We start from the raw sequence: 17,323 nt of genomic DNA, 5'->3' as shown, positions 1-17,323 counted from the left end.
ATACTGAATTAAATAATACAAGTCACCTCCCTCCAAGCAAATGATAGAATTTTGTCCCAGAAACAAGTGAGAATAAAGACTAAAAGGTGGAGCACGAACATTTCAGGATGGATGTTCAAAATCTAAGCCAACAAGAATACAAACCATTTTCTCAAGATTCCTCATGTCAACCTTGTGAATTACTGAACTTCACTGTTCATATTAATTTTTAGGCAATCTCTTTCAGGAGGAAACAAGCTAGTTATATCAGATTGAACCACATAAAATTGCTGCTAACCAAGATGGGTCATTTCACATGAATCAACTTAATAATCATCCTAGCAATGTTTTCTATATTACTTTTCAATTTAAATGGAGATCCTGGGTTGTAAAAATAAAATGAGAAAACACAGCATATACAAATTCTTAATAAATGTTTATCAAATCTTTAAGTATACAAATCCTAGTGATCTGATAGGCTTGCATGTACTTTACACACTTTACACACACGCATGTGTGCATGTGCTCAGTCGCAAGGTTATGTCTGACTTTTTGCGACCACCAGGCTCCTCTGTCCACAGGATTTTTCAAGAATATTGGAGTGGGTTGCCATTTCCTTCTCCAGGGATCGAACCCAAGTCTCCTGCATCTCCTGCATTGGCAGGTGGGTTCTTTACTTATGAGCCATCTGGGAAACCTCACCTTACACATACTAGGTACAAACCATTCTAATGTCAGGGTGAATGCACTTTAACACTTTTTAACACTTTCAAGTTTAATTTCACTGACTCTGAAATAATAAAATAAAAATTCCATTGACTTTATATTTACACTTTTATTAGAATTCTTTAGAACTGTGAACAGTTGGACAACGTATCAGGAAAAAAACACATAGAACATAAACAACCTTTAAACCTGCACCGCTTACATATTTACACATAAAGTTACTGTATATATAAAAAATATTTTCAAGGACTCATGGGATTGGGAATATTCAAAAGACATTATTGCTACATTTCAATATTTACAAAAAAAAAAGCCACAAAATAATTTCAAACATAAAGCTACTGCAAAGAAACATCAGATGTAAAAAAAAAAAAATTATAAAAATATAAACTTTCAAGAATATCCAAGACAAAACTCTCAGTGAAGTGCCCCTGAAGTACCTAGACATCTACAATTAACAACCACTTTTCTTACTATAACCAAAGTCAATAGAAACGTAAAGAAAATTTTCAGACAAAGTGTGGCAAACAGCAAAAACGTCTTACATTAGCAACAAAACGCCCCAACCTGTTACCTTTGGAAAGGTGCGAGAGCATAGAACTCCAGTGCAAATGGTTACTTTCAGATAAATGGCCACAGTTCTCTAAATGAAAGCAAAGACACCTAGGAGGGGAAAACCGTGAGGGCAGCATACCTGAATCCTGCGAGACAACATAAACCCTGCCATGTACCCATGGACCTCTTATAATTGGGTAGAGGCAAAAAAAACAAACAAACAAACAAACAGGTAACACTAAGAATAATATCCAGGCTACAGCCTAAAGGGTAGATAGAACTGAAATATGTTTCAGTAGGACAGTAGCATTAATAAGGTCTAAGGAACAGGTACAGTATGTTGAGTATAAGTAACAGAGTGCCTTAAGTGCAGGTGGATTGCAAATAAATATGGACTTAAGCACTCCTCTATGTAGGCTTTTGGTTAGCTTCCCTATACAGCAAGGTGAGGTGAAACAAAAGCTGGGCTGCTGCTGAAAGCCAGGCTACTTCTTGGGTGCTGAAGGACCCTTCTGGGCTCAAGGCAAGACTACTCCCAAAATATTTTGTCTACAAGCATACATACACACACACACATACACACTTATATAGATACTGGCCAGGTGTCCAGGACATGCCTGTGATGGAGGCTGAATCTAAAGTTTATTTTTGGCTACAGAAGAATCCAAACTAAGATAGCACTGGTTGTCACTCCTGCCAGAGTCATGCAATAAATCACTTTTTCAAACGGCATCAAATCCACTGAACACGATGACATTCTGAAGCTGGTCGGCTTGTTCTGGACAATCTCTAGAGCAAGTTCATCGGCTACAAAAGGAGATTTTTGTTAAGACTGTGCTTGGCAATAATTTTTTTTTTTTAAAGCACTGTTTCCTTCAAACTTGTTCTGGCTCATCAGTTATTCCTATACACAGCAGACTCAAGCCAGAATTGTATTCAGAAACTACACCTTGTGGGTTTTCCCCCCTCAAATATGTGAATGCATACAATTTATAGATGAGTATATACAAAATGTGGGCTGGGAGGCCATCTCTCCAATTCAGCTACTATTAGTGAATTTGATTTAGAAACCAGGTCAGAAGCACGAAGGCTCATGCCCAGCAGTCTTTATTCAGGCCTGGAGAACATTTTTCCATGGCCTATGTCTTACTCCCAGCATGAAATACTAGATTTCGTGAGCCCAGATATTCATAGGCTTCTGGCCTTTGAATAACATTCTATTTTCCGCATCAAGGGATAAGGTTTCAGCTTCTAGTCTTGCTACATCATCATACCATCATGGATGATTATGAGGAATGAAGGTGACTACTGCTATGTACTCAAAACTATCAACTACATTTTTCAGATAGAAATTGGAGAAACCTTGGGAAGGACTCAGTGTGTCTAGTCCATCCCACCCTCCCTTTCTCCAAGTCTGAAGTTTCCTTGTTAGCAGGGGCTTGTGTGCTATTAGGAACATAGGCAGCTTGATGGTAGCTGATGACAAAAATCATCAGCCACTAAAGGGTGCTCATAAAGACAGGATTACATCAGGGTGTCCACTACCCTGGAGTAGGATTCGAGTGGAAGGAAAACAAAGGAACCATTGTGAAAACCAAAAGAGAGGGGGTTCGGGGTTGTCAGGAGACCCCCAGATGCAGACTGCTTCAGACATCTTCGTGGACAAGCAGAGGCTGCGTGGAGGAGGCGCTGCTGCCCACAGAGTTGATGCGCACAGAATGGTCCACGGCGGGGTTCTCCCGGTGGGGGCTGCAGTTTGCTAAGTTGGAATAAATCTGAGGAAAAAAAATCCACAGTCAATACGCCAGTACCCACAAGGAACAAAGGGGCACATGTGCAGCTTAGGAACTGCAAATAACTTAGGAAGATTCTTACAGCCAGGAGGTTGACAAGACCTTACAGCCAAGAACCAAATCACACTGACCAAGGATAAGCTTTGTTTTATCCCTCATTTTTCCATGGTCTGATTACGTAAGAAGTGATAGTCCAAAGTGTGCTTTTCTGCTGGAATGCATCCAGGAATGAGAATGACCTAACTTTTTTTAAAAGGTGCATAAACTTCTGTAGCCAATTCCCATCTAATGGCTGATATCATTCACTAAGAAACTGGTGGTTCTTCCATTGAGAACCAGGCACTTGGGTGTGAAATGCTGTCTAATTTGAAATGTGCTTTGACACCCAGAAGAGCGAGCTTCAACCTGAAAGTATCAATGGTATAATCTTAAGAAAAGATAGCTCCAAGCACAATCCAGAAGAAAAAAGCAGCTTAAAAAAAAAAATCTGAGTCGAAATAAGGATCACTCATTCCTCCTTAAAAGCAAAAGAAATCATGAATTTGAGTTTTGAACTCCCCGCTTCTCAAATCACTAGGAGGGATCCCTCAACTTCAAGCAACTCTTCATTCTCTACGGTTTGTGGCCATGAAAGCTATCTGCCATGTTCTGGTTATTTACTTGAGCAGAAGGTTTATTTTACTGCAGGGAACAAGCTGTCTTTTCTACGTGCCTTACCCCAACCCTCCAAAGGCTGAATGGCCTGACACGTGAGACAGAGCAGATGCAAAGCCCCATGACCAACACTTGGGGTGGAGAAGGAAAAGTGGCAAATCCTTATGGAAACTTCTATGCCCACACTTCTGAGTGTCAAGCCCTCTACTCTTTCGCCTCTTCATCTCATATCCCTTGGCTCAGAGTAGGGGGCTAGGCAAAAAGAACTTGCTTCCATTGCTTCACTTTCCTACTCAATTTATAGCCTAAGCAAAGGAGAGAAAGGGTGGGTAGCTTAGTCCTCACCCCCAGAACCTGAGAAGGAGGACATGCTTTGGAACCAAGAGAATGGAGGTCCTGTGCCTGACTGGAGTATACTCACATGATTGGTGCTCTCTGAGATCTGCTTCTCAATCAGCTGCACAATCTGCTTAAATGTTGGCCTTTTCAAGGGATCAGCATCCCAGCAGGTCTTCATGATGTCATACCTGCAAGACCAAGGCCAGTTATCACTCCTCAATGCCTTTAACTGATCTGCAGGTATATGCCATTCAACAATTTTGAACATAATTCCAGGGTTACACAACTGGACATATTCAATGACATGGGTATAAATAAAACTGTGTGTACTGAGACTCTGCCTAAACTCTATGTGGTAGCGAGTTTTATGAAACTCAGCGACCGAAATAACATTTGCCCAAGATGTCATAACAAGGAACCAAATGACATTTTAAGCTATGCTTAGTGAAAACCCTCAATATACGAGTTTCTGTTTTTAAAAAAGGAAAACAAAAGAGGAAATGTTATCTGAAGGAAGGACATCTGGGCCCTTACATTTCCGCAGGTGCATGCTCGGGGCTGAGCATTCGGAAACCTTCCTTGATCATCTTGTAGAACTTAGAATCGACTGGCATTCCAGGGTAGGGGCTGCTTCCTGAGGCACAAACAGTTTGCAAATCAGCATGACAATCAGCAAGGAGAGCACTGGTAGCACCTTAAAGAAGATGCTGAGTGTGATTAAGGTGCCTTTGGCAAGGCTCACTTTACCTAAAGAGAACAGCTCCCACAGAAAAATCCCATAGGACCAGACATCACTTTCAAATGTGTATACACAGTTGAAAATACTCTCTGGTGCCATCCACTTCACAGGGAGTCGAGCCTGCAATGGAAGCACAAAAGATCCAACAATGTTAATCACAAAGCTAAAAAAAAATCAAAACCTGAATAGAAAATATTCCTATAGAGAGGTGGGGTGAGAACTTGATGGGCATCTCACAAAGACCTTCTACCCATATGACCTCAGAGGACCCTGATTGCCTCTGAGAATTATGTTATGTGTGGTTTTTTTAGTTTGGGGTGGTTTTTCTTTTGTGGGGTGGAATAGGGTATGCGTGCCAAGCAGTGGGCAGGACCTCAGTGCCCTGACCAGGGACTGAACCCAGGCCTTGTCAGTGAAAGCCCAGAATCCTAACCATGGGACCAGCAGGGAACTCTTGTGAATTATGAATTTTTACTTTTTTTCTGACTACCTCTGAAATAAGTGGATCACCAGTACAGCTGACCCCTGAAAAATGAGGGTCTGAACTGCATGGGTCCACTTATACACGAATATTTTTCAATAATAAATGCTACACGATCCATGCTTGGTCGAATCCAAGGACGTGGAGGAACCATGGATATGGAGTTCTGGCTTTCATTTATACTGAGATTCACCCCTGCCTTGTGCAATGGTCAACTGTATACTATCTTCTGGAGTGGGTTGCCATTTCCTTCTCCAGGGGATGTTCCCTACCCAGGGATCGAACCTTGGTCTCCTGTACTGCAGGCAGATTCTTTACCGTCTGAGCCACCAGGGAAGCCCCAATACTATCTTCATTTTCAAGATGGGGGTCACTGAGTCTGTACAGCCTGGTGGTTACGAGCATAGTTGTCAGAGACAGATACTTGGGTTCTAACCTGGGCTCCACCACTGGCCTTGTGTAACACAGAGGTTAGTTACCAAAGAAGGTTAGTTACCCTTATCTCTTAATAGAAACGTGGCCTCCCAGGGTAAGGACTACATTGCCCAGCTCCTTCATAGCTGTGTGCAGCCACGTGGCTCGGTTTTGGCCACTAAGTATTATATGACAGCTTTTGGAAAACTTCCTTAATATGAAGTTAGCATGTGTCCTGTGGCCTTTTCCTTCTCGTCTCTTCCTCCATTGTCTTGCCTGCTGGATCTGTTGGCTGGCTTTCTTGAGGCATCTTGGACCATGAAGCTAAGGGCCACACCAGGAATGGTGTAAAATGGAAAGGTTGAGGAATTTGCTCCCTGGTATAGAACCTCCATACCAGGCCTGGCCAGCAACTCCTATCCTTATTTTACTTTCCTCTTGGGTGTTCTGTCAAATACAGCCACAATTATCCCTCACTAACACACTGGGAACATCACATACATCTGTAATAGAAGCCTCAGGATATTCTTCCATAAAGCAAAAATTGTACCTCAAATTCCATGAGTTGTCTTGTGGGTTAAATGAGATAATGTGGGTACCAGTGCTTAGTTCAGTATGGCTGATTCACTAGGATCTGAAAAATTATCCTGTACAACCAACCACTTGATAAGACAGTAGTGGCTTATGCTGACTATGACTATTTCAGGGTGGTGAGTGGCAGATTCAGAGTTTAAATTCAACAGTTGAACTTCACATCCTGAACTCCTTCCGCTAACATCCAGCCAAACTTTCTGTGACTATTCCTCTTAGAGACATTTCTGGATTCTTGGATCTTAATTTACCACAGAAAGCTAAATCAACCCTTCCCATAATCCATTTAGGACCCAAAACTGGGAAGACAATTTTTTTCTGGTCTTAAAGTTATTTTAGTCAGTAGGAAAAAAATATAAATGCTTTCCAGTATCCCCTCCCAGATTTTGTGCTCAAGTTCTTATAGGGGCTCTTAACTTGAGATCTATTAATAAAAGGTGTCTTGAAATCAGAGGTGCTGGGGTCATCTTTACCAAATACGACACACCCACCAAATGACAGAACCAGGTTCGAACTCAGCAAGACTGGGCCCGGAACCCATTAGCCTTTTGTCAATATTCAAAGGCCAGGATAGAGAACCACCTTTCATTCTTCCTTCCAGTAGTGCACCAGGATGGTGGGGACTTGGTGTTATTAACACTCCTAGCCTTAGTGAGTTATTATTATAGAAACGCATGCTGTCATCAGAAAGTAAACCCAGCAACATTTCTACAAAAACCAAGTCTAGTACAGCCCACCCACAGAGACGCCTTAGTGATGGAGAAGGAAATATTACATTATGTGTAGGCACACCAATAGCTACCTCTAGGAATAGCTCTGGACTGGAGCTATGAGCCTGGGAAAATAGATGGAGAAATATATATGTTCAGGACTACTGGCTTCCCATACTAATGGGATATTGCTCTGGGAATCATAGGCTCTGGTTTCAGCCTCTACTGATCCGTGTCATCTCAGACAAATATCACAAAATACACTGTGCTTTTAGTTTCCCCAACTTTTAAAATGTGAAGACACTGCATTCTAATGCCAAGGGGTTGCCCTGATGATAACAATGAAAATTGGCAATGAAATAGAGCACTTTGAAATAAAATCACTATGTTCCATAAGCCAATTATTCCTTATGAACGTCTTTAAGAAGCTCTCTTGATTATAAGATCCAATATTCTATATACCTAATTCTGAACATTATCTTAGATTTTAATCTTTTTCATATAGCCTCTCAATCTCAAAATAAAATTCTCCTGCTGTGACCTTCAGGTCCACATTTGTTTCACTTGAACAAAATCGAGTTCATTGCTATTCTCCAGCTATAATGAAAATTAAGGCTATTTCTGTTTCTTTCACATGCCCCATAATTACACAATTAGAATTAGGAATTCTATTATTGGAATTTTGCTAAAGTATATTTAATTTGACTGCTAAAATGCATGATATCGCAAAGGTAGGATTTGCATTATGAAAATCATAAAAAGACAATATTTTTTAAAAATTGAAACGAAAATCTTTTGTTGGACTGTCAAGAGAGAGTGAGTACTCACGTTTCCTTTGACCACATAATTAGAATCATTCTTGATGTCTCTGGCTAGACCAAAATCACAAATCTTTGTGATTCGACCATGAGTAAGGAGGATATTTCTGGCTGCCAAGTCTCTATGAATACACTATTAGAAGAGTAGGAGACAAAGAAAACCATTTAAATTTATTTTAAACTTTTTAAACAGTGGAAGCTATATTGAATGCTAGAATGCTGCTTTCGTTATACAGAGCCAGTAGCTTTGCTTTACATTTAAACCATTCGGTGCCCCAAAAATAAATATCTAGATGGCGCTCTGAATGGTGTTCAATTTGTGTTTTACATTGTTAGGACTTTAATTACTATAATTGCTTTCAAAACCAACTTGAATAAATGCTTTCCCCCCCCTTAGGACTGCTTTCCTTTTACATGCTTCTCTTTGAATATGTCCTTTTAAAAAGAGTTTCTAAAATGTCTACAACTTGAATTTGACCCCCTCAAAGGACAAAGGGAAGAGGCTCTTTATTTCAGCCATCCTATATCCTCTTTTAGTTTGGTAATTGTTCGGAAATGTCACCAATGACACTTAAGGGTAGGATCTGTAACCTCATCCTATTCTGTTAGCCTGGTTTCCTAAGAAATTCCTCTCACCCTTCTAGAGACCATCTTTCTTGTTTTGGTTCCTTCATTCTCTTCCTATCCTCAACCTTTTGATCAAATGTTTATTACTCTCTCTCGATTCCTTACTTCCCCAGCACTTGGTAAACCATACATGCAATATTTGAAGTCTAACTTCAAAAAGGCTCAAGTATATGCTTCATCAAGCACTGCAACTACAAGAGATACCCTTTCCTTTGGCTGATAAAATAACTACCTCTTTATTTTCTAAGAGCAGCTCCTACATCCTAAAAGCCAAATTCTAAATGAATTCATTGCATATAAAAAATATATTCATAGAAAGCTCATTTAGACAGGCTTGCACTTTAAAACTTATGAGAACAGGAATTTCAAAGAGACAGCAGTTGGAACATGAAGAAACTATATTTCCTCTGCTTTTGGTTACCACACTTCAAGCGACACTCTGCATTCTAACTATGGCTCTAAATACTCCTTGGGGGTGGTGGGGGCAGGGACAGGACCCTTCTGAGAATCACCCCCACTTACATTCTTTGAGGCAAGGAACGCCATGCCTTTTGCCACCTGGTAAGAAAAGCTCAGCAAGTCCTCCAGGTCCAGGGCCAGCTCATCATCTTCCATGATAGCAGGAGTCACGTCTCTTTCTATGTATGAACCTGTTAGGAGAAGAAGGATTTTCTTAGCAATTAAAATCTTAGAGACAAGGAGAGTAAAAGACAGTGACAACACCACCAAGGGCTGGTAATCAGGGAACTGATGTGAACTTGCAGGCAAATCCTCTCCCCAGTGTTAAGGACAGGAAGGTGCTGAATCACAAAGTTAATATTCCCAATCCTGGGCTAAGTTACAAAATCTTTAAGGAAGAAGAATGGTGGATGAACACAAAAGTCTCATATTTTTTTATATGTATCTGATGTATTTTGATATTCATATGTTATCATATATGCAACAAGATGCTCAGATACAGTAACACAGGCTCTGACTCCAAATACCTGCTTACCCTGAGCCTATTGTAAAGAACCGGTTACTACCAGGAATGATGTTAGATTCCATGGTGATATGAGAAACTCTGAGTCAGTGAGGTTGTTCTTATTGTTTGATAGGTACCTACCTATTCTTGCAGATCTCCTCTTGTCTGCCTTGGTTGGTACAACATAAGAAACTCCAGGTTTCATGTCCATGTACTCATTAGTACTATCATTGCTGGGAGAAATGAAACGTCCATCAAATCACGAGTAAATAAAATGAGAGATGGGGGAGCATGTGAGAGGCAGGCTATCTCTCCACTCCCTTTTTTACATAAGAGGCTGATTTATTTAAAGAAAGTATTGCCAAGTTTAAATGAAGAAAATCTTATTCAGTAAGATATGAGTTTTTAATATTCAACATTTGGGTCCAATCCCTAGGAATTAGATGGCCTTTTTTTGTATTCAACTGTAGTGGGGACTCTGGTTAGAAATGTCCTATCTCTCTACACCAGGGATTTAATGAGAAACAGAGAACCAAAACCATTATCCCACATCACTTCAAACTCTCTAAATTAGCCTCAAGAGAGATAAGATGAAAGAGACAAGAAAGAGACAAAGAACCAGAGCTCCTGAGATGTGTTATTAGTGGGGGAAGACAGGGATCGTTAACATATAGCGACTGATGGAAGATAGTTTAAAAAAACCAAGTTTGGTTCAGATAAACACCAATAATTTGGATGATTTTCTGAACCATCTGGACCTCTTGAATCTGTAACATTTGGCTGGAGAGTCTTCAAGATTTCTAGTACTTCCTGCTTCTGATTAGCATAGAAACACCATGACAACAATCTCCTTCAGAGCGTGCTGGTGGTTCCAATCCCATATGGGATCCCAAAGCACAAAAAACACTACATAGGATTGAACTATTTAGGCCATTATTTCAGAAAATCAAAAAATATATGTGAGGCCAAGGTTTAGAAATAAGGCGAAGTGGTTCATTCATTCACATAAAGAGCATATGTGCTAGAGAAACGACCAAAGGTGGTTTGGTTTACATTGTATTTTACTGCCCCTTGACACCACTCAAAGTTTACAGGATCGAAAAAAAATAAAAAGCTTCATCTAGGGTTTAAAACTTCAGCCAGAGGTACAGAAAAACCCTTTAAGAGGTAATCACCCATCAACCATATTTACTGAGGTCTCTTTCAGGGCCTGGGGTTAAGTTCAGGAGACAAAGTCTTGCCTTCTCAAAATACAGGGGATATGGTAAATAAAAAGGAAAGAGGAAACCCATCACACAACTGCAGAGATAAAATGTATAAGGGATTAGGCATGATGACTATGATTCTGTCGGGCTGCATAAATCTAGAAAATCTTAAATGGTGGATCTTAAAAGAAAGAAAAGGCAAAAGATGGCAGAGAATTCTATTCTGATTGTAAACTACACCAATTCTTCTTAAAGGAACTTGAAACTCTTGACATATTCAAATTCAGAATGGTATCAAGGATAAAAGAGATGAAAATAAGGTGCAGAATTTTTAAAAATGTGCTACAGTAGTTGTGCCTCTTGATAACCTAAGTTAAGGAAAAAGAGGGCAAGGAATACAGAAATAATTCGGAGGTAGATGGTGAGAAACCTCAGTACAGAGAGCTGTTTGGAGCTCTCTGCCATTCTGTTAAAGGAATTCACTGTGACAACTTGGCAGCCTTTCCCATGTTCCCTATAAACAGTCTCTCACTCTAAAGATGCATATAGGACCCTATTGTACAGTATAACGAGAACGACACACAGGAAAGAACCACGGTAAGAGAAACAGGTACAGAAATCATACAGGACCCTGGCTCAACAGTATAAAGAGAACGACACACAGGAAAGAACCATTCTAAGAGAAACAGGTACAGAATTCATTCAACTAAAGAGAACTAAAGTTCAGAAAAACACTAAAGATACATTTATAAAAATCAACAAAAACTTAAGTTCAAGACTATCTGAATCTGTAAAAACAGTTTGAACTTTCTAAACCGTTAATCACATTTAAATGATTTAATAATTCTGATTTTGCACCTCAAAGTACCTCAGTTCACTTTTTTAAAGAATCAGCCTTGATTGCAAACCCTTATGACCCCATGAACTGCCTATCAACAGCTATTTATGTAAATCAGTCTTACCAGGAAGACTCCTTTGAATGAAGAAGGTTCTTATAAAGCGCCACTTCGGCGTGATCTTCCTGCTTTGAGCAAATAAATGAATCACGTTTTCTTCTCAAAAAATTCAGAAGATCACCATAGCAACAATATTCTGTAATGACCAGGGTGGGCCCTATGAGCATTTAAGAGAAAGTTAGAGGGAGGTAAGATATACAGACCACCCAGTCTTCCATAAAAATACTCAGTGGCAATCACAGCCATTCACATTCAGGGTCAATGTTAAGCCTACCAAGTACGAGTACAATCCTATCTATGAACATGGCTTAGCAGAACGTGGGATTCTGTGGAGTAAAACTAAACAACCTTTGTAACCTGAATTTCTGCCTGATTAGGGGTCAGGTGTGACTGCTGGTTTTAGACAGAAGTTACAGCTTTCATCATTAGTTATCAAGCTTCCTACGTGAGTCCTCTGATTCACTTCTGTTTACAGAGGGGGCTTCACGCCTTTTGTAATGTCATTATGGAAATGATGATGAGCATAAGCACAAATGGCAGCATAATAGGAAAAGCAACCATCGGAACCACCAGCTGAGACCGGAAGGTGGGAGAAACCCTGAAAAGCAGGGCCATCATATGTGTTTGGGGCTCTATCAGTTGAATTTGTTTTCTTTCCCTGTTGTAAAAGCCTAAAAAACTATAGCTCTGAAGTTATTTAACAGACAACTAATTAACTTGGGCAAAAATCTCTCATAAACAATTCATGATGTCGGTGAAGCAACATTTATGGGGGCTGTTTTAAGAAATTACAGAAAGCTGTCAACTTGACCGTGGATCTCTCCAGATCTTGAGGAATGGCTCATTTTAACACATCTTTGTTCCTTTAGACCAAAATGTTTTCTGGAAACATCGTAGAAAGCCTTGATGGGAGGACTAATGAATGCTTCAAAACTGGAAATTTCTTATTTTATCAAAGTGAAGTCTTTGCTCATTTGGTGTAGATTTGAGGGCTGGTAGGCTTGGAGGCCTATTTTTAATGATAGCATGCAGATGAACATTAACTCTTTAGTGGCTAAAGAGTCATCCAGCCTATATAAAAGCTTGCAAGATAAAAGAAAAGCTTTCTGGAGGAGATGAGACATTCTCAAGATATTCAAGAGGTCAATGCTGGTGTGACATACACGACAGTATGTCCTGGGTGTTCTACCCCATGATGATAAACACAAAATGTAATTCTTAAGAACAAGACACATGAACCTGGGTCTCCTGCATTGCAGGCAGATTCTTTATCATCTGAGCCACCAGAGAAGCCCCATATATTCTTATATACATGAAAATATACATTCTTAACATTCAGGGGGTCGGGGGAAATCCAGCAAGAGGTTAACCATTTGGGTCAAAATCCTGCAAGGAGCTTATAATCAAGCATTGTCAAAAATCATATCAAAATCTCCCGCCTTTTGATAATTTGACCAATTACAAGAGGCAGGTTGGCCACAGCCTTACCTCCAATGGTGCACGCTCCCAGAAGATTCACAATATTCATATGATTACCGAGGTAACTCAAGACTTTGAGTTCAGACATTAGGGCTTCTCGTTCTGTTAAATGGGCGCTTGCTAAAATTAAAAACATCTTATTTTAGCAAAAAGCAAATCTGGGACACTGACGGTGAGCACCCATAACAGCCTGCAGGAACTTACGTTTGAGCATCTTGACAGCAACAGTCATGGCTGCATCTGATTTAATTAAGCCATAAGCGGTGGCCTCAACAACTTTCCCGAAGGCGCCAGCACCCAGGGTTTTCCCTGTAGGAAGGAAGACAAGGGAATAAGTGGTGGTGGTGGAACTGAAGAAACATTTGTGTCATTTCAAAACCAATAAAGGAATTAGGGACAAATGTGTCAAGATACACTTCCCTAAAGTGTACTTGATGCCAAATCTACCAAAGGCAGTGAAATCACAGAAAAAAACCTTATTGTTTCAAGTGAAATAAAATAAAGAAAGTTATTGGGATTCCCTAAAGGCAATGTGATGTGAAAACACAAAGGTGTCATGGAAAACCCCTGTAGTATACTGACCAAAACTCAGCCTGTTCCTGGGAAACTCCCATTTGTGATCATAAGGAAGTTGTGTTGGGTCTATGTAAACATAATTGTTTCCATTTATCTCCTCGACAACTTTCCACTGTACTTCATACATGGGTTTCTGTGGAGGGAGAAAGGGAAAGGAGTCATCTTTTAATGGTTAATGGTTCACCATTACAGCATTTGAGGGAGAGGACAAATAAATGGTTACCTGCAAATATTTGTATGTAAGAATCATCACGAAGATACACATTAAACCAGCTGCGATCACAAAACCAATCAGCAACGGCGTGAACAGGGTGTGAGCATGGATTTGTTCTAAAATCAAAGAGGGATGTGGAATCACAACCTATTAGCTGCATCAGATCATCACACAACACCTCTCACCTCCAACTCACCCACCTCCCGCACTACCTACCGCCCATCACAGTAGGAGTCAAACCAGGTGCATCTGAGCTCCCTGCCTTGGCTATTATTTTACTCTAAGGATCTTTTAACATAAGCACTTTCAACCAGAAAACTGTGGGAAAGAAGCTGAGATTTCCACAGCACAAGAATAACGTTAGGCAGTTTTTCAGTAAAAAGTGACATCTGAGTGAACTTTGCACTTCAAATTCCTGCCTTGAACTTTAAGATGTTTCCTTTATGGATGTTTTATTACTTTATTCTTTATGCTTTCCTGTATTTCCCAAATTTTCTACATGGAGCATTGAGTGTCTTTCACAACTGAGAAAAACATTTTTTAAAGTGTTCTTTTCATTGCCCTGCCTGGAAAAAAAACATCCATGATGAAGAACAATATAAGACTCTTCCCCTCATCACTCAAATACTGAACAAATACCACTTTTTGGCACTCGTCTTTGCCAACTGAAGAAAACACAAACTGAACCCTACGAATGTATGCACCGAGTTCTTTTGTCTTCCAACTTCATACCAATTCATCAATTTGTCTACAGGATCATTTAACTTATGTTGGGAGAGCTAGTCATTCATGAATCAGATTTTAAAGATGTTAAAAGAAAATAGCTCATTAACATGATTTCACAAAAGTTAATGTTAACTTTCTAACATGGTATCTGGTGATGTGTTAAAATAGTTGATTTTAAGTAACAATTTAAATAATTTTTAATTGAATTTATATTTTTTAATTGTCCTTAATTCCGATTCTGTTTGGATATAAGGTAAATCTACTTCCCCTATTTTATTTCTCTACCCTTTTCTAATGGAAACAGTTGGAAATACACAATTTTATATATATACACACATGCACATGCATACACACATATATACATATGTGCACACACATAATACATATAACACATAAAGTGCATGGTTACTGCACACACTTTATTAACAAACTAGCACAGAATGAAACTTAGTACATTTGATGACAATCACATGCGTAATGTAGATATTACCGGAAATGACATGCCAGTGATGGAATGGACTTAAAAGTCATGATTGACATGGCAGGCAGAGTCTAAACATCCCCTTAAATTGGATTAAAAAGAAATATACCTTTGCTGTTACCTTTAAATGCAAAGTTAAAAGAGGCAGAACTCTTGCCCACATCGTTATAAGCCCTGCACTCCACCGTCCCATTGTGTTTGAATGTGCTGTCATCAATGGTGCTATAAACCACTAGTTTTCCAAATGGTGAGACAGATGAGTTTTGGATCTGTACATCCACTGGCCCAACGGGAACAGAACACCTAGGTGGGAGAAACAGCGGCCCAGACTTACTCTCAGAGAAAATCAACTGAAGGCATCGGATACGGCATACTTTTAAAACCAAGTCAGAGATTCATAATCAGATACTCCCTTTTACAAGTGGAAGTGTGATGACAAATGAACATGTCTGTGGCACTGAGAGCAAGAAAAGCACTTCGAAGAGGAGGAAGAGAAGAGGTTTTGAGGTGAGATGTGGGTTTGAAATCCGGACTCAAACACCTACTCTGTTGACTTGTGAGTAGTACTTAAAAGTCTCCAAGACTCAGTTCCTACAGCTGTAAAACTGGGGTAGTAATACCCATCTTGGAGGGTTACTGAAAGGATTAGAGATGAATTCAGTAAGACGGCTGGCTCCCATTCCTGCACAGCAGCCATTTATAAATAGAGTAATTGTGAACAGATGTATGCAGGGTTGAAAAGGAAGACGGCGGAGGAGGAAAGCAATAAAGTCTATAAGGATGAAGACAGGGCCACCCCCACACCCCGGAAGTGAGGGTGCTTTGGCTCGAAGTGCCATGGAGGGAGATGGAGATAGTGCCTGCTGGGTTGAATGAACTCCAGGTGGCAAAGATCATCAGGAACCAGACTCAGATGACTGTATTTTAAATTATCCCCTGCACATGCCTAGCAATTTTGTTCCCATACCTGGCTTTCTCCCTTAGCTCGTAACACCTGCAAATGGTAGTTGTCAGTCTTCTATCCATCTCTACTCACTAGAATATAAACTCACTAATGGGACTCAGGTGTGTTTTGTTCACTAGACCCATGTCCAGCATACAGTTGGTATTCCATAAACATTTTCTCAGCGAATGTCTACAACTCCTGGGGCTGTGTCCCCTGTGGGCAAACTTTCCAGGGGTCTTGAACCTCTCTCCTTCTCCCCCAAAGTAAACACTCAACTAAAACCCAGCTGAAAACAAGAGTCTTATGTAACCTCTCCAACTTGCTGTTTATTTTTTTTTTTTAAAGAGCTATTCTGTGAAAAATAAAATTTCTATTATTATTGTGACTACTCAATTGTGATGTTACACTGGGCTTTAAAGCCTGAGCGTAAAATAGCATTTGATGGATAAAAACAGTGAAGCTGACCCCATTTTCATCTTCAGGTAATGCGAAAGGACAATTTAAGGCTTAAGTGTGGATTGTGAAAGAGAGGAAGTACAATTCCAGATGCGCTCCACTCAGGGGCTGAGCACCTCATCAAGGAGAAAACCTTTTTAAAACATGTAGCTCCCCAGCACCATATGTATGGTAATTGTGCGATCATTACTTTTTTGGTAACTTGGCAATTAACTTCTGAGGTAATTTTTTTCATGATAACTACAGTCACATTTCCCACACATATTACCTCCTGTGTATATATTGGAAATCTAATTACTCTGTCCTGGGAAATTGCTTTATCTACCTGCAGGCTGGAAATTGCATGATAAATCCAAAAGATAACCACCAAAATAAAGACGTCGTTCAGTAATCATGTTTCAGCAAACAAAATTAATGTCTACCAAGAAAAATAGAGCAATTATGCTCTCTAAAAAGCCACATAGATAGAAAAAAATTAATCAAAACAAAGTTTAAAAAAAATACTTTGAAAACATATTTGAAATTCAACTGAATTGCAGTCTTTTCCTGATGAGTATTAAGTGGTAGCCAAAATAATCATCTCACCTCTGCTCAGTTCCTGGACAAAAGTACCAATCGATGGTTGGCTCCGGGAACCCTGCGGCCACGCACTGTAGCATGCCATTCACCAGCCTGTCATGCGTCAGGATTTCTGGTTTTGCTGGAGGAAGAGAGAAGTGGCTGTATGTCAGACTGCTGGAAAACCTCACCAAGGCTCCCTCCACAATTTCTGAATTTTTAAAAACTTTCTCAAAGCTTAAGGGGACCCTTAGGGAACATGTTGCTCAAAGGGGAGAATGTGAACCAGAGAATGGAAGGTACAGGTAGGCGGATGTGAAGGTTTGACCAAGAAAA

The 17,323-nt window shown here is 39.9% G+C and overlaps 1 protein-coding gene across 2 annotated transcripts in view; it reads right to left on the bottom strand.

Moving 5' to 3' along the window:
- Positions 1–794: 794 nt before the first annotated feature.
- The window catches only part of KIT (KIT proto-oncogene receptor tyrosine kinase), an 87,342-nt gene continuing 70,813 nt past the window's right edge, over positions 795–17,323 (bottom strand). The window contains exons 8-21 of one of the 2 annotated variants that reach the window (XM_027544520.1): positions 17,015–17,129; positions 15,137–15,330; positions 13,830–13,936; positions 13,613–13,739; positions 13,235–13,339; positions 13,040–13,150; positions 11,558–11,708; positions 9,532–9,623; positions 8,949–9,076; positions 7,810–7,932; positions 4,794–4,905; positions 4,581–4,680; positions 4,129–4,234; positions 795–3,035 (exon numbers count right to left, since the gene is read on the bottom strand). In XM_027544520.1, coding sequence (XP_027400321.1) covers positions 2,907–3,035; positions 4,129–4,234; positions 4,581–4,680; positions 4,794–4,905; positions 7,810–7,932; positions 8,949–9,076; positions 9,532–9,623; positions 11,558–11,708; positions 13,040–13,150; positions 13,235–13,339; positions 13,613–13,739; positions 13,830–13,936; positions 15,137–15,330; positions 17,015–17,129 — 1,700 coding nt within the window. In that variant the 3' untranslated portion in view covers positions 795–2,906. The remainder of the gene's footprint in view (positions 3,036–4,128; positions 4,235–4,580; positions 4,681–4,793; positions 4,906–7,809; positions 7,933–8,948; positions 9,077–9,531; positions 9,624–11,557; positions 11,709–13,039; positions 13,151–13,234; positions 13,340–13,612; positions 13,740–13,829; positions 13,937–15,136; positions 15,331–17,014; positions 17,130–17,323) is intronic. The other variant, XM_027544521.1, reaches the window with a different exon arrangement.

Source organism: Bos indicus x Bos taurus, chromosome 6 (assembly GCF_003369695.1).
Source record: "Bos indicus x Bos taurus breed Angus x Brahman F1 hybrid chromosome 6, Bos_hybrid_MaternalHap_v2.0, whole genome shotgun sequence".
Classification (NCBI taxonomy): domain Eukaryota; kingdom Metazoa; phylum Chordata; class Mammalia; order Artiodactyla; family Bovidae; genus Bos; species Bos indicus x Bos taurus.
Note: the sequence above shows the minus strand (reverse complement) of the source record. Positions and strands in the feature narration are given on the sequence as shown.